General features: G+C 38.5%; 1 protein-coding gene across 1 annotated transcript in view; it reads left to right on the forward strand.

The window, feature by feature from the left end:
• The first annotated feature begins 265 nt into the window (after positions 1–265).
• ATP9B (ATPase phospholipid transporting 9B (putative)) overlaps positions 266–26,260 on the forward strand; it is a 156,606-nt gene continuing 130,611 nt past the window's right edge. The window contains exons 1-3 of the mRNA XM_032684665.1: positions 266–371; positions 16,068–16,241; positions 24,682–24,832. Coding sequence (XP_032540556.1) covers positions 277–371; positions 16,068–16,241; positions 24,682–24,832 — 420 coding nt within the window. The 5' untranslated portion in view covers positions 266–276. The remainder of the gene's footprint in view (positions 372–16,067; positions 16,242–24,681; positions 24,833–26,260) is intronic.

A 26,260-nucleotide genomic window follows, 5' to 3' on the forward strand; every position in this document is an offset into this window, starting at 1 on the left:
CTCAGGTGGAACTTCCTGTGCATCACTTTCTGCCCATTGCCTCTTGCCATATTGCTTGGCGCCACCGAGAAGAGCCAGACCCTGCCCTCTTGGCTCCCCCGCTGTAGGTACTTGCAGACACCGCCGCAAACCTCCCCCTCGCCAGCGACCCTGCTCCAACCCCGTCCCCACCGCCCCCTTGTTTACCCCGGGCCCCCGCCCCCTGACGTCACCGGCGCTGGCCGTGACGTCACGGGGCGGGCGGCGCCCCCCGGGCGGCGGGGGGGCGCCCCCAAGATGGCGGACCAGATCCCGCTGCGCCCGGTGCCGCGCAGCGCCCAGCGCAGGGCGGCCTATTACAGCAGCGCCGCCGCCGCGCAGCGCCACAGCAGGTACGGGCAGCGCCGCCGCGGCCGCTCCCTTCCCCCTTGCCCCCCCTTCCCTTCCCCCGTCCCCGGCGGCGGGCGGGGCGGTGCGCGCCCTTCGCCCAGCCCCGCTGCCCTGCCGGGCTCCGGCACCGCCCGCCCGCTCCGCGGGGAGGGCGCGCAGGGGCGGCGGCGCTGCTGCAGACCGGGGAGGGGGGTGCCGGCAGCCCCTGGCTCCCGCAGGCTTCCCCCCGGCGCTGGCCGCCCCTCCCGGCCCGCGGTTCCCGTGTCCCGGCGGCGGGCGCGGGGCCGGGACAGGCAGCGGTGGCGGCGGGAGGATGCGCAGGGCCGCTCCCCGTGCGGCCTTGGCTCCCCCGGCCCCGCCGCCTGAACTCCCCGCGACTCGCGTCCCTTGCCAGGAGTTCACTTAGGAGCGGGATGCTCGCGGCGGGGGATGGGGGGGGGGAGGGGCGCGAATTTGGGCGTCCTTAGTAAATACGATGCGGGCTGGTTGTTGGGTTGCGGGAACCATTCTTGGATGTGGGAGTTAAAATAACTTCGGATTGCTTGAAATACACTCTGTTGGTGCTTAAGCAGTTTGAAGGAGCTGGTTTAAAGGTCTAACATCAAATTAAGTTTTCAGGCAGAGATTGAACGTTTCTTTGCTTCCCATTATTCTGAACAATTTCTAGGTACGCTGTTGTTGTGAGGAGGGAGAAACTTTGGTCCATAATCTTGGTATCTCCATTAGATAGCACTCTTATGGTAGAGGATATAATTATAGTTACTGTTTTGAGGTTTTTTTTTCCTCTTCTCTTGGTTTTCCTGGGGCGCTGGCTGTGGATACAAGGACTGGAGGGAGCAGTTGTAGGATCTGAAGTAAATGGACTTGCTAAAACAGAATAGTTGGTGCTGTTGTTCTAGTCTAAATAAATCTGTTTCATAATGAATAAAATGTATTTACTTCTTTGTCAGAATAGAATAACTAAAAAAAATGTAGTTTAAAACTGTGCAAAATAGGTTAGGCTTAAACTACCTTGTCTTGTTTCTTAAACTAGATTAAAAAAAGATTTTTTTAATGAACATTCACGAGCTTGTAGGACAGTCTGCCCTAGTAGGAGCCTTCCCCATCTCACTAATACTCAAATGTCCAACAGAGGTTTGTCCTCTGTTTTGAGGTAGGGCAGCATTATCATCACTATCCCCATACCTTAGAGAATTGAAGCAGGGAAAGCGCTTGCTGAAATTTGTTTCTCTGTAGGTGTTGTGCTCGGGAATAAAGGGTAGGACTGGCTAGGCAAAGCCTCGGTCCAGAGCATCAAAGGTGTTGGGGGCTCTGTTGTAGATTAACCAGGACTGTTTTGGTGACTTGAAAAATTCTGTGGCTTGAATGGGTTGAGTCCATAAGTCATAAAGATACAGAGGTTCATTGAAGGTATGTTTGCAAGCAGTGGTTGCATTTCTTTATATAACCTGTTCAATCACGGCTTCATAAGCAGATTTGGCAAGCTGTAAGATCTAGCAAGGAACTACCAATTCTGTATCTTCCCCTCTATCTTGTTTGATCAACATCACCCTCCAAAGACTGCGGATTACATTTTGTCCAGTTTAGATTACATCTTCAGAGTTACGGTCTTTCATCATCTGTGTTTCTCAAGTGCAGGTGATTTGTATTTAACTTACTGATCCTCCATACCAATGATTATCTATGATTTTCATTACTTTTGTTCAACTTCTTGCAGGTTTAAAAAACTTTTAAAAATTGACAGGCTCATTTATTGTGTTTCTTTATTTTTGATCACTTGATTAGTAAATTGCTCTTCTGAGCTCTCAGAGTTAGAATACATTTACCAACCTCTTCACTTGCTTTAATTGTTCATGTTTTTCTTAACGTGAGTTGAGTAGGTTGGTCATTCTCCTTCAAGAATACCTTGCCCTCGATTTGTGAGACCACCTGTTGTGTACTTTGGAAGGTGTTCCCTGTAACAAAAACATGGAAATGCTTGTGTAGATTCTACCACAGCTATCTTGTGTAGAGTCAGAAGGGAAATACGGCAGTGCAGATAGTCAAATTACAACTTCTAAGTCTTATGACTCTAAGCTTGTAATTGAACTACAGCTTCTATGTCTTTATGAATCATTCATCCTGCTTTTCTAATCTTCATCTTCAGCACAGACTCTGAAGGAGCCTTGCATTCATGTCGAAACTACAGCAAAGGTCCTGATGTTGCAGTTACTTATAAGAGTGTTGAAGTCACTGAGGTCTATGATAATGCAAAAAGTTATTGTGTGCATGTATGCTTGACGATTTTACCTAAAAAGGTATAATACATATCTCTGAAGATGTCTAGAAACAAACACCAATTAAAATATAGTATAGCTGGTATCTCAGGTTTAATCCAGGATCACCTTAAATGTGCAGTGAGACTTAAAATGCTTGTTCTCATATGTTAGACTTGTATTTGTCATCATCAGCCCCGGAGTAATCAACTGCTAAATACAGGAAGGAAGTTAACTGTCCTGTGCCTGTGTTGTCACGTGAGCTGGATGGAAGGAAAACAAGAAGCCTGCTGGAATTTCGAAGCTGATAAGGAGTTAAGCAGTAGACAGCCCTCATTTATCTATAAGCAATGGTTTGTTCAGGTGTGCTGCATTTGCTGCTGACAGTGTATACACATATTTGGCCTGGTGTTGGGACTCTTGAGCTGGTACCAGAAAATCACGTCTTACCAGCTGTCTCCCATGTGACATAAATGTGGTTGCACTCCAGGTGTTTGCAAAGGTGACGTCATGAAGAACACCCAGTCCCTGGAAGGAAACCTCTTGCAGGATTATTCATGGTGTGGGCTACAGTAGTGTATTTATGAATGACACAACTACATATATTAGTGGTTGTGGTAGGGCAAGTTATGGAACAGATCGACTGCTGTTTCTTGTCTCTGGGGTTTGCTCACCTATTGATAGAGCAACTCTGGTTTAAGGCAACTGACTATACTGTTATTTTTGAGTTCTTACTCTGTTATGTCATTAGTGAGTAAGAAAATTACACAAGAGGGGAAAAAAGAACAAAATAACAGGATAATGTGTCTTTTGTCCAGGTAAATACAGGATACTTATTGCTTAACAACTGGTGAGTTGTAGCTTATTTCATGTGAAGTATGTATAATAGAAAAAATGAAATCTATCCCAGACAAAATGGAATGGAAGTCTGCAGAACTTGAAGTTCGGTGAGAATTCACATGCTTCCCTGATACTTGAAAATATAGTACATAGAAAATACGACGATTTAATGTCATAATACTGTTCTAATGCTTTTAAAATGTTTTAAGTGAAAGCTGTTCCCAGCAATCGTGTAGTCCTTGTGGTTATGATTTTTAGGGTATTTGTCTCAGTTTCGCAGTGAACCACCAAAAAAGAGACATACAAATGTCAACAGGTAACGCTCAATGCATGTACAGTAATTCTGTGGGTTTAATTTCTGACATAGCCTGACATGAACTTTAAAATACTTCGATTCCTGCAACCTACTTTCAGTTTTGTTAGGAGTATGTGTTCTAGTTCTAAACTACAATGTGATTTTCATAGTGTAGATGTTATTCTTCATATGCCAGTGGCAAGTGATATGCCAGGTTTTTGATATTTCATGTGTAATAGTTAAGACCAAGTAACTGAAAATATTATTTGGTAAGACCATGTAGCAATCAGAGTTGATAGAACCTAACATGTCTTGTAGAATGGTGTTCACAGAAAGCTCATAACTTACTTTACTCTAACTGTGGGTCTGAAAAGCCTGGCAAAATGTCCATAATTGTTAAAAATCCCAGACATTGATATATATCAGGAGTTTACCCATTGAGTGGGTTATATGCAGTGATACTCGGTATTTCTTTGGTTTTCTGAAATGTTGCTAGTCTCTTTCCCTGGGTACTTCTGAATATCTAGAGCAAAAGTTGTTACAATATCTGTGCAGAGTTTTACAGGTTTCAATTTCCTCTTCTTCCCCCCACACCTGTTAATGGAGTGATCCTACATATTTCATCCTGAAAATGAGCTTGAAAATGATGGATGAAACTGAATGACTGACAATATTGACATTATTTGAATTTTAATATAGCTTCTGTGATAAAGCATTCTGAAGATAGAACCAAATTTACTTTTGAACATCTGTGTTTTAAAACTGCTGTTGCAAAGTGACAGTAATTTCTTCAAACATCTGTTGTTTGACCAGAAGCAATAACTTGTTTAGTCCAGGAACATAAACTGTAAATGTCTGTTACGTTTTTTTGGTAGAAATAGCATTGTTAACGCTATCCATCCTGCTGCTCTGGATGTGGTCACAGAAGCTCCTGACAATTGAGCAGCTGTGGGAATGTGGGGGAGTGGGTACTGCTTGTTAATTGTCTATATGTGTACTGGCACACCTGCACTTGCTTGTGGACAAAGCTCATAACATCATCCTGATTCCTGTGGTGCTTTGTTTAAATCAGAGCCCTTGTCTTGTGTTGGTTTTCCTCCATGACATACATACAGGAGTGGCACCTAAGCGGGCACACCATTACAGATCAGTGTAACCCACTCTCTGTAGGACAGAAATCTTCTTTATTGGAGGTAGTGACTCAGAGTGAGCTGTATTGGTTTATACTGTCATACAAAAATTGCAAATGTTGCAGGTTCAGTTGATATCTGGTAGAAACGTCATGAACTCTGACCAATACGGTATTCCTGGTGTTTTAGGCTACAGCTGCTAATATATAGGTGTTGAAGTGTATTGGAAACGACAACACATTAAATCACACAGCTGTACATTATGCTGCTATATTCAAATGTTCACTTGAATACACCTCCATCTTTTATTGTAGCTTAAGGAGGAAAGGATCAAATGTGGTGTAAAGAGATCTCATTAGAATAATAGGAGAGTTGTCTGTGCTGCTAAGCCATTGTTACAGATCAGTAATAAAACGTCCTTCTGTTCTTTTTCCAGGAGAACTCTTGCTCCTCTATTTTTTACAGACTTCACCTGAAATTCAAAGTGTTTCTTTCTTTTGCAAAGTGAAACTTGATTTCATTTTAAAAAAATAGTCAAAATTGCTGTAATTGTCTTGCAGGATATACTGCCCTTTGTCATTAGCCTTTCCTGGGTTGTGATTTTGGACAGAGATTCACCACTGTTTGGAACTATGTCACCGAGTGACTTTTAGGCTTAAATCTGAGATGCCATCTCTTAATTCTGATTCTTCCAGCAGGGTTGTTTGTGTGGCAGCTTCATACTTGGGATGCTGTATTTGTACAACAGCGACTGAGTCTGTGTTTTCAAGACTCAAGTTATAAAGTACTACTAGTTTTTAGAGCAAGAAGTTAACAGTGATTTTTTTTTTTTTTAATTTTTTCTAACTTTCTTCGCAATGCACATTTTATGCCCATTGTCCACATATTCACATTCCTGAACTGTGTGTTGCTTTCTTTGCCAAAGACTTTATCCACAGGTTAATACTACTTGTTGGGACTGACACCTGATTTAGGATAGGTTCTGAGATTTTTGCCTGGAATAAAGATCAAAGTAGTTTGATGTATAAGTTTTGAAAAATAGTCTTGCCATATGTTGATGTTTTCAGAGCTTTTTCTGCAGTGTGCATAGTTATTGTTAGTTGCTGTGGCTTTTGCTTTTCAGAGCAAAATTGAATGATATAATGATGCAGGAAACCATTTATTACATGCATATAGAGCTGCTCATTTTAGCAACTGTCAGGTATTTTTACAAACGATGACACTTTCATTGGTGTCATACCTGAGAAGTAGTTTGTAATACTTAGTCTGCAGACACAAATTTTGATGACATAGGAACTTTAAGTGATATTAGTAAAAAAGTAATTTTTACTTGCAGTTCTTTGACTTAACATTACTTAGAAATGTGTATTTGGAAAAAGTTGTCCTTATAGTTTTCTCTTCACTAGTAATACTCTTTCACACCAAGATAAGTTTACAGTCATAATTTTTAGCATGGTTATTCTTACAGTCATTATCCTGATCTGAAATGTTTTAATCATGAGGAAAAAAAAAAAGTTTGAGAACTTCAAGTTACTATTGCAGATGATGCTGTTGTTTGCAATGAGTACACGTGACTGCATGTGCCGTAAAATAAACTTTGTAATGTGTTTCTAAGGTTGGTCATGTTTAAGCTATTATTTTTGCATGCCTTCCTGTTTTGTATATATAGTATCTAAATACAGTGATTTGTATTGCTTGGGCAGGCATTTGGATTGCTAAGAACAGGGAGAGAAAACAATTGATTGGGCTACAATGTCAATAACAATACCCAGTGACAGTGATAAAATGGCCCCGTTGTTCTAATCAATGACATACCCTACTAATTAAAAATAGGGTTCTAGTGAATGTAGATGATGTTTCCTCAGGTCCTGCTGTGTATTTAGGTATTTCTGGTTCCTATTTGTTAAATACAGAGACTCACTCATCTTGTCATGGGTTGAAAAAGATCTTGTGTTAGGATATGCATAGTGATTTGTAAGGTAAGCAAAGAGGAGTAAAGAAAGGTGCCTTTTTTCATGAAGACTTTGTTACACAGATCTTCTCAGTTTGCTTCTTCTGTATATTGTTCTGGTAAAGAAAGTGTGACGTAGGGGAGAGAGAAGAAAATAGCATTCAGAGTATTTGGGGTTTGTAGGTGTCTGGTGGAACCTGTAGTATCTGTTTTAAGCAATTTTTGAGAAGCTCCTGATGAAAGGGAGCTGCCTTGGTAATAACTTTGTATTCTGCTTTTAGATCTTTATCTCAACAGATATTAGGGGTTTGCCTTTAGTTCTTCATATTAGAAGATGCCAGCTTTTCTTTTTATTTTTTTTTTTTTAGTGGTGGTAGTAGTTCACAAATGCTACCTTATGATTTTCCAGACTATCTCTCTGTATCACTTAGGATATGGAGGGTGACAATTTATTTGGTCTTATTGCAGAATTTGGTCATATTCATCTCAGTGACACAGTCAGTAATAAACTTGCCTGCATACAGTTAGAAGTACTTTTTCCTTCTATTTTGGATGGATAAACATGCACTATGATGAAAGTGTTGTACTAGATTTTTAAAGATTCTGTTATGCAAGGACACAAAATTATCTATTGAAACTGGGTATAAATGTTCAGCTCCACAAATATTCAGCTTTCTTAAAAGCTGTCCAAATGTATTTTCCTTTTTCCTTTTTTTTTTTTTTTTTTTAATAACTGCTGGAATAATGTGTTTACTGTTGTCTTCTGTGTAGACATCTCTGACACACCTGTCCCTGATAGTGCATATAAATTTGCAATAGGATTATTTTGTGTATGACTGTATATTTTTTTTAGGCCAGGACTTGCATTCAGAGACTACTCAAGTAATGCTGATTAGGGGTGCACTTACATTAGAGGCTCAGCTAAAGCTGAATAGGGACAAATAGTGTCAAACTCTAATCAATTCTAAAACCTTTGAATAGCTTTTCTGTGTTTTTTAGGAAGCGTTTAAAGGAAATTCTTTAAATTTTCTTGCACTTAGCCATAGAAGATTTTTCCACTTTCAAATTCTGTTGTAATCTAGGAACAGCATGATTGCTTTGTAGTTTACTAGAATTTACTGCTGTGTGAGGTGTTTCAAATTAGAGGAAAATTGTAACTCCCAATTTTTAGAAATGCAGAAGAATATTTGAGGAAAATAAGTATTTGTAACTTGATTTTTTTCTTGGATAGGTTCTAGCAAACCAATCTGTTTTATGGAGACACTGGTTATTTGAATAAGAAGAGCAAGAATATAAAATACATTGTATACTTATAAACATGGTTATGGATGAATGTGCCTTTCTTAATAAAATTTTTACTGCTGCGGTTTCCTGGAAATTTTTATTTTGTTATAGGATGTGATCTGAGCAGTTCTGTCAGTGATACAGGCAGCCTACAGGAGTTGCTGATTTGGTGGTTTGTCTTCTAAGTTTTTGTATAGATATACCTGTCGTTACTGGAGATGGAGCAGGATATGGATGAGATAGATTGTGCAGCTTACTCTATGTCTTTCTTCTCCTCATGACCAGAAGCAAAGGGAGCCCTGTGGCTGCCAGTCACTCAGCCAGATCACCAGCACTTGATGTGATGGGACACGGTCACAGCAGTGGATGGGGGTAGCTCACCTGCCAGGAACTGGTCTTTTTCGGATTTTCTACTCAGATAGAACTTCTTCCACTGCTGCCTCTCTTCCATGCTACTCTGCATCCCAGGGCCATCTCCTTTGTCCAATTCCTGTGTAGACTCATGACCACACTTGCATTTTTCCTCCCTCACTAGCTTTGAGAAATACTGCTTTAAGACATGAGCTTTGTTTTTCCTTCTTGTGAATTGTGGTGGATAGCACAAGTGATAGGAGGCAGGGAAGCAGTATTTATGCAGTATCTGACACAGTGCTTATATTCCTATCTCAGTCTTTTAAGCAGGCAGATAGAAAACATCATCATAGATGCTGCTTCTGCATTTGTCAAGTGAGTAAAACCAGAAAAGTGTGCAGTCACATTTGCCCTGTGCCTTGCACCTTCATGCTGCACCCTTGAACATTGCTCTTTTAGAGTAATGGAAAGCTGGCAGAAAATACAGAAATTATTATGGATATAAATAAGTAGCCAAATTAGAATTAAATGAATTAAAATGGTTTCCATTAGCAGTTATGGTACCTATGGAACTCTGCAGTCACATCTACTCTGGCAAACAGCCATCAAAGTGGAATGATGCAAACACACGTGACTTGAGGCATCATTTTCACAGCAGATATTTATGTCAAAATTTCACTTAAAAGTATTTATTTTAAGTGGTTTCCTTTCAGTTAAATCTGTTAAATGATATTCCTAATAACAGTCAGATTTTGTTGAAAGTTGTTTAATATTAATGTTCATTTTTCCTTAGGAAACCATTCTTTTTTCAAGATATTTTCATCATACCTGATTTAGTAGCAGTCATGCTGAGAGTTTTGATGTCTTCACTCTAGCTTCTTTATTCATGTTGCTTTCAGTGCTTCCCTATTTTAATACAGGTTTCTAGGATTATACTTAATTGATTTGTCACTCAGGGAAAATCAGCACTTCAAGCAATTAAGTGCAGAAAAATACTAGGTAACAAAGACACAAAGATTTTTGTCCTCATCCTAGTTATGAAAAATCCATTATTCATTATCTTACTGTTTTTAAATACTGAAGTACAATTTTCTAACACAATAGCAAAATTGCTTTTGAAACAGAATAAATTGCTTGCCACTTGAGAAGCTGTATTTTGAAGTCAGGATTACCAAACATGATGGTGCTTATGCTCATTATCTTCACTACTTGGTGAAGCTCCGTATTTAAGAGTGCAAACCTAGATACCGATTGTGGAAAAAAACTTGTTTTTAATATAACGGCAAACAGACCTTAAGGAAATTATGATTAGGACATCAATGTACTCTGCAAATATTATCACGTTTACAAAGTAGATTTAAATATTATGTGCATCTGTGAATGTGTTTCCCAGTCAAGTCTCTCCCATGATTCACTTGCATTAACATGTTCCTTCAAGAGCCATTTAACCATGTTTGCTTTGTTACCTTTGTATATAAAGAATATTATTTTCCAAACACACACTGGTTAACTTTGTATGGAAGAAAAAGGCATCTGTTACTTTGTGGTATCTTGCTGTACATTCCAGTACAGCTAGCAGACTGTGATTTCACTGGATGGTGTTACAAATATACCATTAATTGGATGTCCAAGAGCAAAACACAATGCAACAGAAAGCTCTCTCAAAACTGTGATAATGTAATTTGCAAATATAACTAGGAGAGATTATAAAAGCATTGAACAGGTGTCTGTTTAAACGCAGGCCTGTCCTACTGGAAGTCTCAGCATAAAGTAAGGTCTTCATTTTTTTTCTAAGCATTGGTTTTATTACCTAGTGTTAATCTAGTCTGAGAGTAATCCATATAATGTAGTATAATATGCACGTTAACCTATAATAACACCTGTGTTTTGTGAAGAGAATTTTTTCTATTATGTTTTTTCCTAATGACCATTGATAATAATAGTAAGGGAAAATATATTGCTAGATTGTCATAGTAAACCAACATCAGATGCAACTTTTTGCAAACAACATTGTGAAGATCAAGTTTTTCATATTTGTCTTATACTTCTTTTTTTTTTTTTTTTTTTTTTTGAAGTGGGTACTGGTAGTAATAATTCTGAAAGCATTTCTTATGCCCTATTTTGACATAATTAACTTTCTGGGAAGTTGTAACTATTAGCATTTACACAACTTTATTAGTTTGAAACTTTGCTCGTGTTTTCTGCAGTCTGGTTGTGCTTTTGCATCTTCTGCAACAGGTGAAGATTTCTCGTCACAAAGTCTAATGTGTTTAAGGTTCCAATACTCAATTGACTTGCAGCTGGGGGTGGGAGATGTTTATTTATTATTATTATTCCTAGTTGTGCACTGTTTTCTAATCTGGTCTGAACACATTGTTAACATCCCTTAATGATGTACCATACCGTGTTATTCCGAGGAGGTGCAAAAATCTGCCAAAGAAAAGAGGGAACTGATGATTTGTTAATCAGTAGTGGGTTGGGGGTTTTTTTTCCCCTTCCTTATTAGAGCTTCCTTCTTAACTATGTTAATACCAATTTACTGTATAGCCAGTGTAAAGTATGTGGTGTACTTTTTCAATAGAAATCTAATAATTACAATTCAATTTCTCTGTCCCTTTCCTGGCATCCAAAAAAGTATCTGCTTTAATATATATTTATTTCTCTATACAATAGGGCTCAACACAGAAAATCTAGGGGAAAAGGAAACGGTTTTAGATTTTTGTATTAAATATATAGTGAGTTGAAAAAATGCAAACCCATTGATGGTGCCTTTTTGTGATTAGTCCCGGTGTTTGTAATACTACTTTCTTTTTAAAATGTTTGCTATGTCTGTCAAGACTTTGAACTGAATACTGCTGAGGGTGCTGTTCTCTGTCAGCAGAACTCCCCCCTGCTCAAACAAGGCCATCTAGACGTTGTTGCCCAGGATCATGTCCAGAGAGTTTTAAACATCTCAAAGGATGGAGATGCCACAATGTCCCTGGACAGCGCTTGCCAGTGCTCACTTATCCTCATGTTAGAAAAGTGTTTAATGATGTTCCAATGGCACTTCGTGTGTTTCAGTTTGTGCCCATTGCCTCTGGTCACCACTGAAGACAGCCTTGCTCAGTCACCTTTGCAAACTCCCTTCAGGTGTTTGTTCATAGAAATCAATAAGATCCTGCCTATACCTTGTCTTCTCCAGGCTGAGCAGTCCCACTCTTTTATCCTTTCCTTCTAGGAGAGATGCTGCAGTCCCTTCATCATCATCATGGCCCTTCATTGGACTCTATTCAGTATGTCCATTTCTCTCTTGCACTGAGGAGCCCAAGTGTGGCCTTACCAGTGCTGAGCAGAAGGGAAGGATCTTCCTTGACGTGCTGGCAACACTGTGCTTAACACAGTCCAGCATGCCGGTAGCTTTCTTTGCAGCAAGGGTACATTGCTGGCTTGTGTTCAACTTGGTGTTCACCAGGATCCCCAGGTCCTTTTCTGCCAAGTTCTTTTCCTGTAGTAGCCCCCAGCATATAGTGATGTGTGGGGTTGTTCAGCTGAAGGAATTTGCAATTCTTGCTGAGCTTCCTGAGGTTCCTATCAAGCTGTTTCTCCAGCCTGTCAAGTTTGTGCTGGATGGCAGCATGCTCATCTGACCTATCGTCACTCCCTTCGGTTTTTGTGTCATCTGCAAACTTGCTGAGGGTACGCTTTGCCCCATAATTAATCAAGGTGTTAAACAGGACTGGACCCTCTATGGACCTCTGGGGTACACTGACCTAGTTTACTGACCTCCAACTAGGCTTTGTGCCACTGATCACCACCCTCTGGACCTGGCCATTCAGACAGAATTCAATCCACCTCAGTGTCTGCCCGTCCAGCTACTACAGCAGCAGTTTGTCTATGGGAATTTTATAGGAGACAGTGTCAAAGACCTTACTGAAGTCCAAGCAGACACTACCCACTGCTCTCCCCTCACCTACCAGGCCAGTTATTTCATCTTAGAAGTTTATCAAGCTGGTCAAGTATGACTTCCCGTCAGTGAAGCCATGCTGACTACTCCTGATTTTGTTGTCCTTTGTGCAAAAGGTTTCCAGAATTATCTGCTCTATCACCTTCTCGGGGGTTGTGGTGAGATGAATGGGTCTGAACAGGTTCCCTGGGTCCTCCTTCTTGCACTTGAAAATAGGAGTGTCATTTGCTTTCTTTCAGTCTTCAGTCACTTCTCCCAGTTGCCATGATTCATCAAAGATTATTGAAAGTGGCCTTGCCATGACAGCTGACAGGTTCCTCAGTACTTGTGAGTGGATTCCATCAGGACCCATAGGCTTTCTTATATTTATATATATATATGTATATACATAAATATATATTCCATTTGCTTAAATGTTCCCTGACCCTCATCTTCCTTGCTTTAGGCCTTCCTCCTGTTCTCTGAGATCTGGGTCTCCTGAAAGCCAGTCTTGCTAGTCAAGGCTGAGGCAAAGAAGAACCCAGTGCCTCAGCCTCTTCCATGTCCTGTGTAACTACATCCCCATCTCAATCAGCAATGAGCCCATATTTTCCCTAGTCTCCTTTTGTCACCTGTGTACTTTCAAACTTGTCTTTGACATCTCTGGCCAGATTCAATTGCATTTGGCTGTAGCTTTCCTAGCTTTTTCTCTGGAAGCTTGGACAATGTTTTTGTATTTGTAATGGTTTGAGAGCCCTTAAAATCCAATTCCCAAGTCCAAGCCCCCCTCCCACATCTCAGCCCAGTGTGAGATGGGTTTTCCAGACAAAAACATGAGACTCAATATGGGGGGAGGGGATTATATTACAATGACTGTACAAATAAATATTATAATACATCATATACAATCATAACTATCTTTTCTATGATAAAGCAGTATTTACAATGGATCAAATCTCTTTTCTCTCCAAATAAAAGTCCAGGAGGGCAGAAGGAAGATATCCTTTCTACTCTCAGAGCAGCAGCTTCTCTAGGGCAGCAGTCTCTCTCCTTCCCATGCAGCAGCTGTGGGTGGATCTTTTATCATTACACACGAGGGAGGCCTCCAAGCCCCTCTCGGCCCTTTGACTCCAAGTGAGGGTCTTTCTCTTCCGTGGACTGTGTTCACCAGGACAAAAGTCGCTTCACCACGTCATATCAACAAAGTGCAGAAGCCTTCGTGATGGTCCTTATCCTCAGGGGATTCAAACTCCCTTGCAGAGCTCCTATGCTTTGATCTCAGGCTGATAGCTTAGCAGCAAAGGGGAGGGGGTGAAGCCCTCCTCCACATTCCATTCTGACCATCCCGGTCCAACTCTAGGATGCCTGAGCTTCTCAGCTCCTCTCTCTGCAGTGCATGCTGCATTTTAGGACTTCCATACAGTAGGAGTCCATCTCCTCCACTTAGGAGGGATCTCAAAAGGAGTTTGGGGGTTTTGGTTTGCAGTTCTTACCCAAACTCTGTCTCTGTAGGGCTTAGTTCTGCTCTCTCTCTCTCCATTAGAGATCTCTGTGTCTTCCCTCCTTGGCTGCAATGCCTGTTTGCTGCTCCTTATTTTCTCTGGCTCTTTGCCACTGTTCTCCGGTCAGTACTGTTCTGCTGCTGCTCCGTCTGCTGCTCACAGTAGAGAAAAAAAACTCCCAACTTCTCAGCTACAGATACTTAGCCCAGTCTAACACTGTTCCAAGTCCCCGTAGCCCCCCAGCCCCAGGCTGAGGGGGGCCCAGCCCCCAGTGGGGCTCCTGCCCCTCTCCTCGTGGCTTTACGACATGACCACCTCTCCAACTACAGCTACAACTAACCTTCTTTTCTGGTCTGAGTGTGATATGTTTATATTTTGAAGAAGTGCTCATTGGCTCAATCCCAGGGGTCACCACCCCCTGGGGGTTACCATTTTATAACTTTAGGGGGAAAACTGGTTTTTTTCCCCCACCACAGTATTCTTCCCAGGTTACCTGTCCTTATTTCTACCCTCTGTGCACTTCATTTTTGTGTCTGAGTTTTGACAGTTTGTCCAGTTTTGTCCTTCTTTGTCCAGTCAGGGCCTCCTGACATTTTTGCCTAACTTCTTATTCAGTGGGATGGGAATCTCTTGAACTTGGAGGAGCTGATCCTTGAATACTAACCACCTTTTTTGGGCCCCTCTTCCTTCTTCTTAATCCATGGGACTCTTTCAAGCAGTTTTTGAAAAGGCCGGATCTGTTCTGATTTCCAGAGTTGTGAGCTTGTTCGCCACCCTCGTCCCTGCTCTGAAGGTCTTGGACTCCACCATCTCATGGTCACTGCACTCAAGGTTGTGCTTGGCCTTCACATCCCCAGTGAGCCCATCCTTGCTTGTGGAGTATGAGGTTCAGCAGGGCAGCTCTTCTCGTCGTTCCTCCTGAGTAATTAGGGGAGGAAGTTGTCAAAGCACTGCAGGACCCTCCAGGATTACCTATGTGTTGTTCTTCCAGCAGATACCAGAGTGGTGAAAGTTCCCCATGAAGACCAGTGCCTGAGAATGTGAAACTGCTCTTTTCTGCCTGCAAAGGGCCTCATGTGCTTGTTCTTCCTATGCAGGTGCTCTCTAGCAGACACCTACTAAAATGTTGCATTTACCTGTCCTCTCTTTAATCCACACACAGAAGCCCTCTGTTGCCTCCTCATCCATCCCTAGGCAAGGCTTCATGCACTCCAGCTGCTCCCTGCGTAAAGGGAATGAATTTTTGGTTTTGTTAATTACTATTTTTATATAGATTGTTTTTACATTGCTGTGGGGAAAATGGGACAGTCCCGGGATGTATCTTGTAAGAAATGACTTTACAATACAGCTTCATAAAAATCAAACGTACTAATTCTGAGTAATAGTGCTGCTTCTTTCAGTCATCCTCACAAAGGTATAGAAGTATGAAATGAGTAAGTTAGTCAATTTACATTCACTGAGGGGAATTTTCTTGTTGAGTATTCCAGTGTTTTGTCTTAGCATAAAAAGCATTCCAGAAATGTAAAATTAGAGTAGATAATAGTTTCTGGAGAGGAAAGGACCGTTGTTAGCTTAATGTTGTTTCCATGGGTCCCACAGGCAAATGTTTTGACTCACCGAATGTTTGTGTGTAGAATTATAAAAGTAACTGTAATGTTTTAGTAATTAAAACTAAGAAACTGATGTGTTGTGTAGAAAGTGAGACTTGAGGGCCTGTGTACACAGGAACAGACATCAGAAAAGCAGGTTAAAGAATCCTGGTGGAAATATAAAGTCTGTACTTCCATGAAAACTCAGTCACTTCTGTCTGCTATAAGCTTTGCAAAGTACACTCTGTATAACAAAATCTTGTGAAGAATCCTTTGGAAAGTAGGAAGCTGCAACTTTGTATGCACAGATTATATAAGAAACGAGAATTTTCCTGGAATGACTTATACTATGATTGACAATGATTAGTTGCAGGCCTTTTTGCTGTATTACACAATTTTAATTCAAATCAGAATTTCTTGCTAATATGTTAGCACAAATTCATGACATGTTTAGATGAAAATATCTCCCTAATAAAATTCCATATGGCAAAAATTAACCTGTTACTTTAGGAGATTCCCAGTAATAAAAAGCGATGTATTGGCTATTTATTTAGTGCTTTTATTTAATTTTGCCAGGTACCAAGTGGAAGATGAGTCCTCTCATTTGGATGAAATGCCACTAATGATGTCAGAAGAAGGCTTTGAAAATGATGAGAGTGATTACCATACTCTACCAAGAGCCAGAATTTCTCAGAGAAGAAGAGGCTTAGAATGGTTTATCTGTGGCGGCTGGAAGTTCCTTTGCACTAGGTTTGTTGCATACGAACACTTTTTATTAAAATATTAAAATTAAATAAGTAGTAACTTGGAGTGAATTACAACTGGCATTAGTTCTTTGTGATTTGATTCTTATGTAGAAACTTTCTGTGGTATACTCTGCTGTATGCAGTTGCCTTGGAGTAGTAATTTTCTAATGAATTGTTAGCAAAATTTCTGAATACAGAAATTGCTATTAGGATGATTAAGAATCTTCTTTTTTCTTTAATCCTGAATGATAAAATCTGAGAATCAGTCAAGTAAAGTGAGTGAAGTATTTTCAGTGAATTTAAATGATGAATGCTTTTTTTTGGCAGATGATTTTAGAATTAATGTAGATAGAAGTCTTCACAGGTGGTTTTCATGGCACTTCAAGAGGCCTGATACTGTTGTTTTACCTAAACAAAGCTCTGTTTATACACCTTCGGTTTTTTGAAATAATTATGTTCTACAGCTCTAAAAAATATAATCTGCGTTGATTTCTTTTTTATATAATAATTTAACAAAACCTCATGAATTATTAATTTTATCATAGGGAATAAGTGTTTGGAAAGTAAAAGGAAGGAGACAAGATAGCAGTGTTTACAAAAGCAGTGGTCGTATATGCAAATGGATTTTGGAAGCAATGTTTCTGTTACAGAACTAGATTGTAGTTTTTAGAAAAAAATTGTAAGTATTTAAAGAGGCTTTTAATCTTTTGGATGTGTCTTAAAGTTGAAACACCTTCCAAATAATATATTTTCTGTGAGTTCAGTTCTGTAGGTATTAGTGATTATTAGTTACTGTGATTACATTCCGTAAGTTTCGTGAAGACAGGTGGACCAGTGAAAACTGCACCCTGACAGTTACCCTGACAGAGGATTTACTCTGTTTGGATAAACAATTGCAGGATGAGTTTATGTTGGAACTAATTAACAATTGTAAGAGACTGTCACAAGAAAGTGTTATTAATCCTGAGGTTTGCAAAATTTCTTGATCCTTCTTGCTTTTTAAAATTGAGAGGTACATCTCAACTTTCAGTGGAGCTCAAGCCTAGAAACTTCCGAACTTATTTGTTAAAATACTTGAGCCATGTTTGTGATGGATTTTTGAGAATGAAAAGAGAAAGGAAATTGGATTAATTTTTTTGCTACATCTTACACATATTTTAATGCTAATGTAGGTGTGTAAAAGAAAAGCTTTCACTAAGGAAAAGGCCTTAGAGGAGTCTGACTTCTGCTTTGTTGAGTTCCTCAACTGAATTTGGACACAGAATCCATTCGGTCTTGTACTTATACCTAGAGGCGTTTTAATCACTTTAGTTTTCTACAATGGAATATTATAGGAGATAATTTTCATTTTTCATGAAAAAAATAATGAAAAAATTACCACCAGATCCTAGCAGAAGCTTGACATTTCAGTAGGGTATTAACAGGCAGAGGATATGCTCACAGGAAAGGTACCTGTTCAGATGAGATGGGGAAAATTACCCGGAAGGAAGGTCATCCCATGGTATCTTAACTACTGGTCCAGTCAGGCTGGATAAAAACCTCATCTTGAGTGAGTGCCTCTGAGTATGTAAATACCCATTATGGTTATAGGGAGGTTTCATCTGGGCTGAGAGCACTGTTGAAGCTTTGTTATTGACAAAAGTCAGGGAGGTACAGTCAGTGTAAGTTATTCTTTGTGATGGTTTCTCATTATAATAAAGCGTTATGAATTTTTGCTGGGGCCCACACAATACTTGAGTTTTTGAAATGCCTGAAGTTTACCTAGGATCATGGAAAAGATCATGCAGGAAGCCTGGAGCGTACTGTATTATATAACTGTGCAGTTATTACTTACATGAAGTGTAGAATGAGTTGCAGTGTTTTTATGGGGTGTAAAGTATTGATTTGGGATAGAATTGTGTGTTGATGCCTTCACACTTGAAATGGAGAAGAACATCTGAGAAAACAATTTGCATGTTTGTTAGTGTATACATTTTATATAAACAGCTGAAATCTATTTCCAGAAGACAAATTGCATTCTTCTAAGTGTAATGTAAGATTCTGAGACCCATTCAGTTAAACAGAATTTAAAATTTTACCCTGTTTTTATGTATCTCATACCTGAGTGAGGTTGAAATCTCAACCTCCACATACAGAATTTCTTTTTGTGCTTTAAACTAAATTGTAAATTTTCCAAAGCTGTGACAGAAAGGTGAACACAATAAAAGACTAGGCATTTGTCTGGAGCCGAGCTCAGGGGGCCCCTGATTTCTTTTGGGTTCTCAGTGAAAAGTCTTGTGTTTGTGTTCAAAATCACTTTACTTGTTACAAACAAACAAAAAACCCCATACCCACTAGGGGGTTTTGTCTGTCTTGCATTGTTAGGTTTAATCTCATTTTTGTGAGAGGAAGTTTTCCATCTCTTTGCAGCTTTAAGAGTTTTATATTGTATAGATTTTGTTGCTACATCGCAAACTGTTACTGTTTAATTGAAAAAGTTTCACCAGTTTTGCAGTAGCAAATATGGAAGGTTTGACAAAGTTCACTGTACTGGAGAAATGATTCTGTAAAAATCCTTTATCCAGCTTTTAACTTCTGTTTAGACAATAGACTTGTTGATCAGAACTGAATGGTGTGAATTTTATTTGCAAATCTGCAGCTCTTTAAACAGTTTTTACATTTGGAAGAAAAAAATCATAATTAAATCAAGTGTTGTCTTTGATTTTGAACAAACTGGAGACTTAATTCAACCAATATAACTTTTAACTTCAGAAACCGCTTATTTCTTGCTTTCATAGCACAGTTAAAAGAAAACTTTGTGATATAGCAGCTGTTTTGTGGTTGTAATCATTTCCCCTTTAACTTACAAATTCTCTTCAAGCTTGTGAAATTATAATGCACATAGATCAATACTCTGGAGTTCTTTGGGCTGGATTGATTTCTTTCTCATGAGATTTACATTCCACTTGTTATCAAAAAACACTTTGTCCCTATGAAAATGGTGCCATTGAATGGCATTTCCATATGAAGTGAAGGGGATATCAAATGCTGGGATTAATTTGGACTCTAAGATGGCCTGTACGCTTTCAATTAATCTGCAACGCATTTGTTATGCAGAAGCATGGGAAAATGCTGATCTTTTAAGAATGACATGACCACTGTGTTGCTTTTGGCCTGATTACTGAAGCTACCTGTTGAGTACAATAATTACAGTATGTTTTCTTTGCAGAACTAGTTTCTGCTACTTAAAACCTAATAAGGAAAAGCTGACCCTTGCAGACAATATAGAGCTTTTATATTATCTTCCCATTCTGATGAAAGTGCTGTTTTGTGAAAGATACTGGCGGTTAAGCTTGTAGGATAAAAGTAATGAAAAGAGAAAATAAAAAAAACCTTTATTATTAGAGCTGCAGAGTCAGTTGAGACTTTTACTTTAGCTTTTGACTTTGAGAGATATGCTCTATTTATGAAAAAGTTAAGGGTTCTTATTTAACAATTACTCCAGCTTTTGGTTTGTTGGTGGGGGTTTTGGTTTTGGGTTTTGTTTGGGTTTTTTTGGCTGGTTAGTTTTTTTCTTTGGTTTTTTTGTTTGTTTGTTTTTTAATTTAAATGTGGCGTTGGTTACTAATATGAAGACTGCTTATTGTTCCTGCAAATTAAAAAAAGTACATTAGGAAGCAAGTTAGTAAAAAACCACTTAATAGATATACCTTGAAGTTCTTTTATAAATTACTATATTTTTCATATATGCAATCTGTTGTATTGATATAGACAACACAGCTTACACCTGGCTTAAGGTAAAAGCTTTCTTTGCATATGTTGAATTTTCTGGTCAAGGGCAGAAATACAAATTTGAAATACAAACTTAAATGAGGGATGTGATTTATATTTTTTTTTTTTTAATTACTGGATCCTTAGCATAAGATGTGGTTTTACAAGAGTTCGGTAAAATCTGAAGTGTGTCTTGACTGTGTGACATCTTACATTATGGTTTTAGGCCATTTGAAGTTCAGAGAATGCTACTCTGATTTATCATATAAATTTACTGGGTACAAAAGCCCATTAAAGGGTCTATACCCTTGCACAAAAATATTTTTTGTATTGGGGAATGTTAATTCAAGAACAGATTAGGTATTTGTTGGAAGTTGATAATCTTGAGTTTCAAAAATATTGGGTAGACTTCATTGTTGTTAAAAATCTGAATTAAAGTAAACTGATTAGGATTTCTGAGGTGAGCATGTCCACCTCTGATTCTTGCTGTAAAATAGCAGTGTAATTACTGCTAAGACTGTAAGTGGCAGAATCTAACTGATTTTTACTTTTAAGGTAGTAAAGCTCATCTGAACCATGAAAATACCGATTTGGGCATAACCTGTAATATTTTCATCATCTCCAGTTGTCTCGCATCTGAGAACTTGAGTGTTGTTAGCTCTGTGTCGGTCAAATCCCTTTTATCAAAGGTATCTCAGTTGTTTCCCAGTCAGGCATCACTCTTGTGTCTGTAATTTTTGGCATTTGCTAAACTAGTGGTCATTATGGCATCTCTTGATCTGTAGTAAAAAAGGTAGTTTCAAGAAAGGGACAACAGTATGTCACTTGAGTTGAATGTTTAATTTTAGCAATATCTGAGGAAATGATTCTACAAAAGACACTGTGCCTAATCAAATGTTAAGTCTGTTTACAGTTTAAATTCAAAAACTGATTTAAACAATTCATCATTTCAACGGCTGTCAGGGAATTTCTGTCTATGGGATTGTAGATAGAAGCTGTCTTGCTTATTCACTTTCCTCAGGAAAAAACTATTTTCCATGTTACATTTTTTTTAATATACATCTAATCTATCTCTTTCGTGTCTCCACACCCTTGCCCTGGAAACTAAAAAGTTTAAAGCTTTAATGCCATGAGCAGTTTTATCAAGTGTAAATCCAAGTTGGCACTGAGTGGAATCGTTCCACCTTCTGCTGCAAGTACATAACCTGCATTGTTTCAACTACTATTACAGTTTTTTAAAGATCAGCGATGGATCTAAGTGAAAATAGTCCCCTTTTGTTCTGCATTAATTTACAGCTGGATCAATTTGCTGGCCTGGTATTCCCATGCATTTGTGTGAGTATTTGTGCCAGCATAAGGGAAGGAGCAAGAATCCACACCTTGGTTATGGGGGAAGGCCATTTTGGCAGCAGAAGTGTAGGTTCACAGCCGGTAAACTGGTTGTGGAACCATGACATAGAAAGACTGCAGTTCATTTTGCTTTAAAGACAAATTTAAGTAATGGTCAAGATAACTTGATTTTTCTGATTTGTGTGTTACTAAATAACTGGGCTGAATTTTGAATGTTGAGCAAATGCTGTTAGAATTTTTATGATTAAGTAATTCTTTGTCGCTGTTGTAAAGTGATTTGGGAAAAGTTGATGAATGGGCTCCTATTTGTAACAAAATAAAATGCGTGTTTACGTAGGATGAAACCAAATTGATGTCTATCCCATAGTGAAAGTTTCAGGGAGGAAATCTTACGAATCCAGCATTTAAAATTGAAGTGTTTTAAATGTCAGCTTCTGAGTATTGATGTAGTGGCATTTCCATAACAAAACGATTGTTGCTTTGAGTGCTTTTATTATTGCATAACTTCTGATTCTCTTTAGAAAGAACCTACAACTTTTTAATTCCATTCTTTGGCAAAATTAGTTTGTAATAAGCATGGGATAACGTAGACTACAGACAAGAACATTTGAATTGGGACTGTGGCAATGTCAGCTATATCAGCCTGCCTTCCCTGTGATAGTTGTGTGTGCCATGATTCTATAATTGTGAATAAACAGACTAGGAAAGGACTTAAGAGGTTATCCAGTTGCTTCCTCGCCTGCACAGGATGAATTATACCTATCACTTAATGTCTGATCTTACCAGATCTGTTCTCAGTAGTAGCAATTCCAGCCTCTCTGAGTGTTTCCTCCACCCTTGTCATTAAGAGTTTGCTCAGTATGTGTCCATGTTATGACTACCCTGCTTATTGATTTGCCACAGTTGAAGTCTGTCATTACTTAATAATGGCAGACCTAGAGAATAATTGTCCCTCTTCTCTTTGTAGCTGGTTCTTACGTACTTGAAACTACATTAGGTCCACACTCGGCCTTCTGTGAACAGCTCTGTTTCTTTTGGTGTATCTAGTAGTCAGCCTGGCTTGCTTTCTAGACCTGTAATTGTTTTCTTGCTCTTCTATGTGGTCTGTTTTACCAATAGGCCTGTTTGTTGAAATATGGTATTCAGGATGGTATTGTAAGCTAGCTGAGATCATGCTAGCAGTGGATTGAGAGAAAGGAATATGTTCATGACTTGCTAAAAGTATGTCTGTCCATGCTGAACAGATACATGCATTTTTTTGCACATGTATATAATTCTCATGCAATAACTGAGTCCTTCTCTTTTGAGCTGCTACCTACTATTTCCCAGTTCTGTATATCTGTAGTTGATTATTTCCTTGTAAATGAACTATGTTGTGCTTGTCCCTGTTTAACTGTGTTCTATCACTTCCAGATAGTTTTTCTAATCTGTCAGACAGCATTGAATTCTGATCTCCTCTTTGCATGTACCCCTGTCTGTTCTATTTTTCTTGTCTGAAAAATGAAATATTCAGTAGTAAATTACCTAGTAAGTTCTGAATAAAGCTTTGTGTACCTTCACTGAAATTACTTTGGTTTTATACAAGCTACTCTGCAGTTATGATTTTTCCAGCTCTATCAGTTTCAAGAATATGTTACTTAACTTTCTTTATGATGTCTTGAGAGTTAAATTTTATTAGGAACATCGATTCATAGAATGATTTTCTTTGAAAAGGACCTTTAAAGATCATCTAGTCCAACCTCCCCAGCCATGAGCAGGGAAAATTTTCACTAGGTCAGGGTGCTCAAAGCCACCAGGAGTCAAGAGATGACATGAACCAGATGCACTACTGCTTCTCAGAGGGAAAGTAGTTCCATTTGAGACGTCAGTGTTGGTTATGGTTTCTGTTTTCTTTCAGGTGTGTAGAAATACATGTAAATAGGTTGACTATACAGAATTAATCTAGGAAACAGTGCTGAGGTGATTGGATTGCAATTTTTCCCACTTGTTCTCAGCAGAATTCTTTATCTTGGCTTGAATACAATTTATAGAAGTTTCCAAATGGTTGCCTTTTTCCTGCATCAAAAATATTGCCAGTATATTCAAAAACCTCACTAGAAATTGTCACTTCAACTTCATTGACTGATGTAGCTGAAATCTGCTGTGACCAGTTCAGTCTGTTCTACAGCTGCAGTAGGTGCTCATGGGAGGCCTGTCTGCTCAGTCTTCCTGATTCCCTTGCCTAAAACAGACTCCCAGCACGACTGAGGCACCTCCCCACTGTGTTAACAAATGCAGATAAATTCTCCTTTAACATACGGCATGGTAAACCAGGTACATACAGTGTACAGCAAACCCACTTTTCTTTGCAAATGGTCTATGAGTAGTCTTTCTGCCCCTATGGATAGTTGTAGCAAGTCTTAAGCTGATAATATTACATGAGTTGAGTCACATCCATATTTATTCCTTGTGTTATGGCTGTTAGTAAACAGTCTGCTGAGCCTCAGAGGCATCGTTCCATTTGCCGGCCTTTTGTTCCTCCTGACTGTGATCTCATCCCATCATTCCCGTGTCCTTGTCCAAATTGCAGTTGTTTAAAGGTTGCTCTGAGCTCTTCTCTAATTCATTGTTCATAGTTTAAATCCTCTTCAGTAGATTTGTAAACTGGTTAGGCAAGGATGCTCTTCCTTTCTTCTGTGAACTGAAGTTCACCGCTTGCACGTCATTGTGCAATATATATTTACATAGTGGGTTTGGGTTTTGGGTTGGATTTTTTTGGTTGGATATTTGACTGTGGTGTTAGCAGTGGTATGGAGAAAACGAAGATTTAGAAGTTATTATTACAAGATTTTACAAATTATTTATGAATTACAAATTATGTGGTAATTGTATACAAAACTGTTGCAATTTTTTGAACTTTATCTAATGGAAGCCTTGTTTCCTCTTCAGTCATAAGCATAATCTGAGTATCAGTGATACAAGATAAAGAGTTTAGCCAAAGGAATGTAAGGTATGATGGATGAGTCATTTAATGGTTGGGGAATTTAGTGACTGCTAATGCAGTCTTATTAACCAGAATTTTTTGATACTGTGTCTGGGCAAGGTGTAGTGAAATTTGTGATTATTGTATTAGGATTCTCTATAAGGAATGTGCAGATGTTTATATATGTATGTGTCTGAATGAGTACTGTGTAATTGCCCTAAGTATTAGAACATCATGCTTGCTTATTTAGATGTGGCAAATATTTTTAAGCCTGTTTTTAATAGGTATTTGCCTTTAGGGGTTCCAGGTTTCAAAATGGTACTTGTATTATATAGTATAGTAAATTTTTAGTTTTAAAATAAACAATTGTCTTTCTTTTCAGTTGTTCTGACTGGCTCATAAGCTTTTGCCGAAGAAAGAAAGAGCTGAAGGCTCGCACAGTGTGGCTTGGGTGTCCTGAAAAGTGTGAAGAAAAATACCCCAAAAATGCCATAAAAAATCAAAAGTACAACATCTTTACCTTTATACCTGGGGTAAGGCTGTTAAACATTTTTGGGCGATGGGCTGACTGTATGTTCTATAGTGTTTTTGGCTATTCTGCAAAAACATAATTTTATTTGCCCGAGTTGTTCTTTTTCTTTTTTTTTTTTAATACTATATTTATATTTATATTATATTTATCTCAATGTCTTCAATTAAAGTTGACAATTGAGAGCAAGGTTGCTTTTTCATTAAATTGTTTTGTTTTCAAAGGAATATTTACTAAATTGCAAGTGTGTATGATTGAGTGGTTGGAATTCAGTGAAGCTTTAGAAATTTGAGGCGGGTTTCCTTGCACTTTTCTATTCATCATTAGATTTGTAATCCTTTTTTAAAGAAGAAGCACTTCTACATGCAAAGCACTGACTTAAATTGAGAGGAGTCGAAAATTGCAGTTTAGTCCCATGGATATTTTCTCATACTCCTTGCCATTGAAAGCATAATAAATAATGTATTCTGAAATGGGCAATTCCTTAAAGGACAAAAACAACTAGCCTCTTCAATTTATAAGACAAGTAGGCCTAGTTTGGTGCTTTTCAGAGTTGAATTTGTTATTGAAGTTTTAAAAACAGCGAGGTCCTTTCATTTTGAATGCAATTCTCCAGGAAATACTTTTGTTGAGGAGTGGAAAGTTGACATTTTTTTCACTTTTTCCTAAGAAACCATATTACTCCTTAATTTCAACTTTTTGCCTGTAATATTCACAGTGTATATGAAGACGAGATACATTACAGTTTGTCCAGTTCATACTTTTAAAAAAACTTACAATGAAATTATAATGAAATATAGTAACATTATATTGAAATATAGTAACAGCAAAGGCATCTTTTGGAATTTCAGTAGTTAAAACCTAAAAATGTATGCTGCTGTGATATTATAAATTTTACTATTACTCTTTTACTCATACTTTTACTAATAAAACCCAAGAGTCCTGTGTCTTGTTCTAGAAGCTGAATGTTTTGTACATTTAAATACAGACATGCTTTGTCTTAAATTTTTTATTTAAGTGATCATACTGGTTTATAAGAGTATTGATTCTATTCTTCTGGCCTCTTTGGTCCAAAGACTGACAGGTGTTTTCTAACACATTTCTTTATTAGAACAAAAAAAAATTAATGGCCTTGTAATTAAGACTGATCTCCTGTCAGAGAAATAAAATGTGACTTATCACATGTGGATAAAATATTCTCATCATTATTGGACAAAGCAAATGTTTTCTTCCGAAGTTTAAATTATTAAATACACTGAAATTGGTTAAACCACGTATGCTTTCCTAAAGGTCACAACATTCATTAAGCATATAGTAAGCCATTGATTATTGTGACTAGAAATCTGCAGTGTAGATTACAAATCCTAAACTAGATTCATGTTTCCTATAGGGATCAGCCATGGTTTGCAATTCCCTGTTGAGAGAGCATGTT

Source organism: Chiroxiphia lanceolata, chromosome 1 (genome assembly GCF_009829145.1).
Source record: "Chiroxiphia lanceolata isolate bChiLan1 chromosome 1, bChiLan1.pri, whole genome shotgun sequence".
Taxonomy (NCBI): Eukaryota; Metazoa; Chordata; class Aves; order Passeriformes; family Pipridae; genus Chiroxiphia; species Chiroxiphia lanceolata.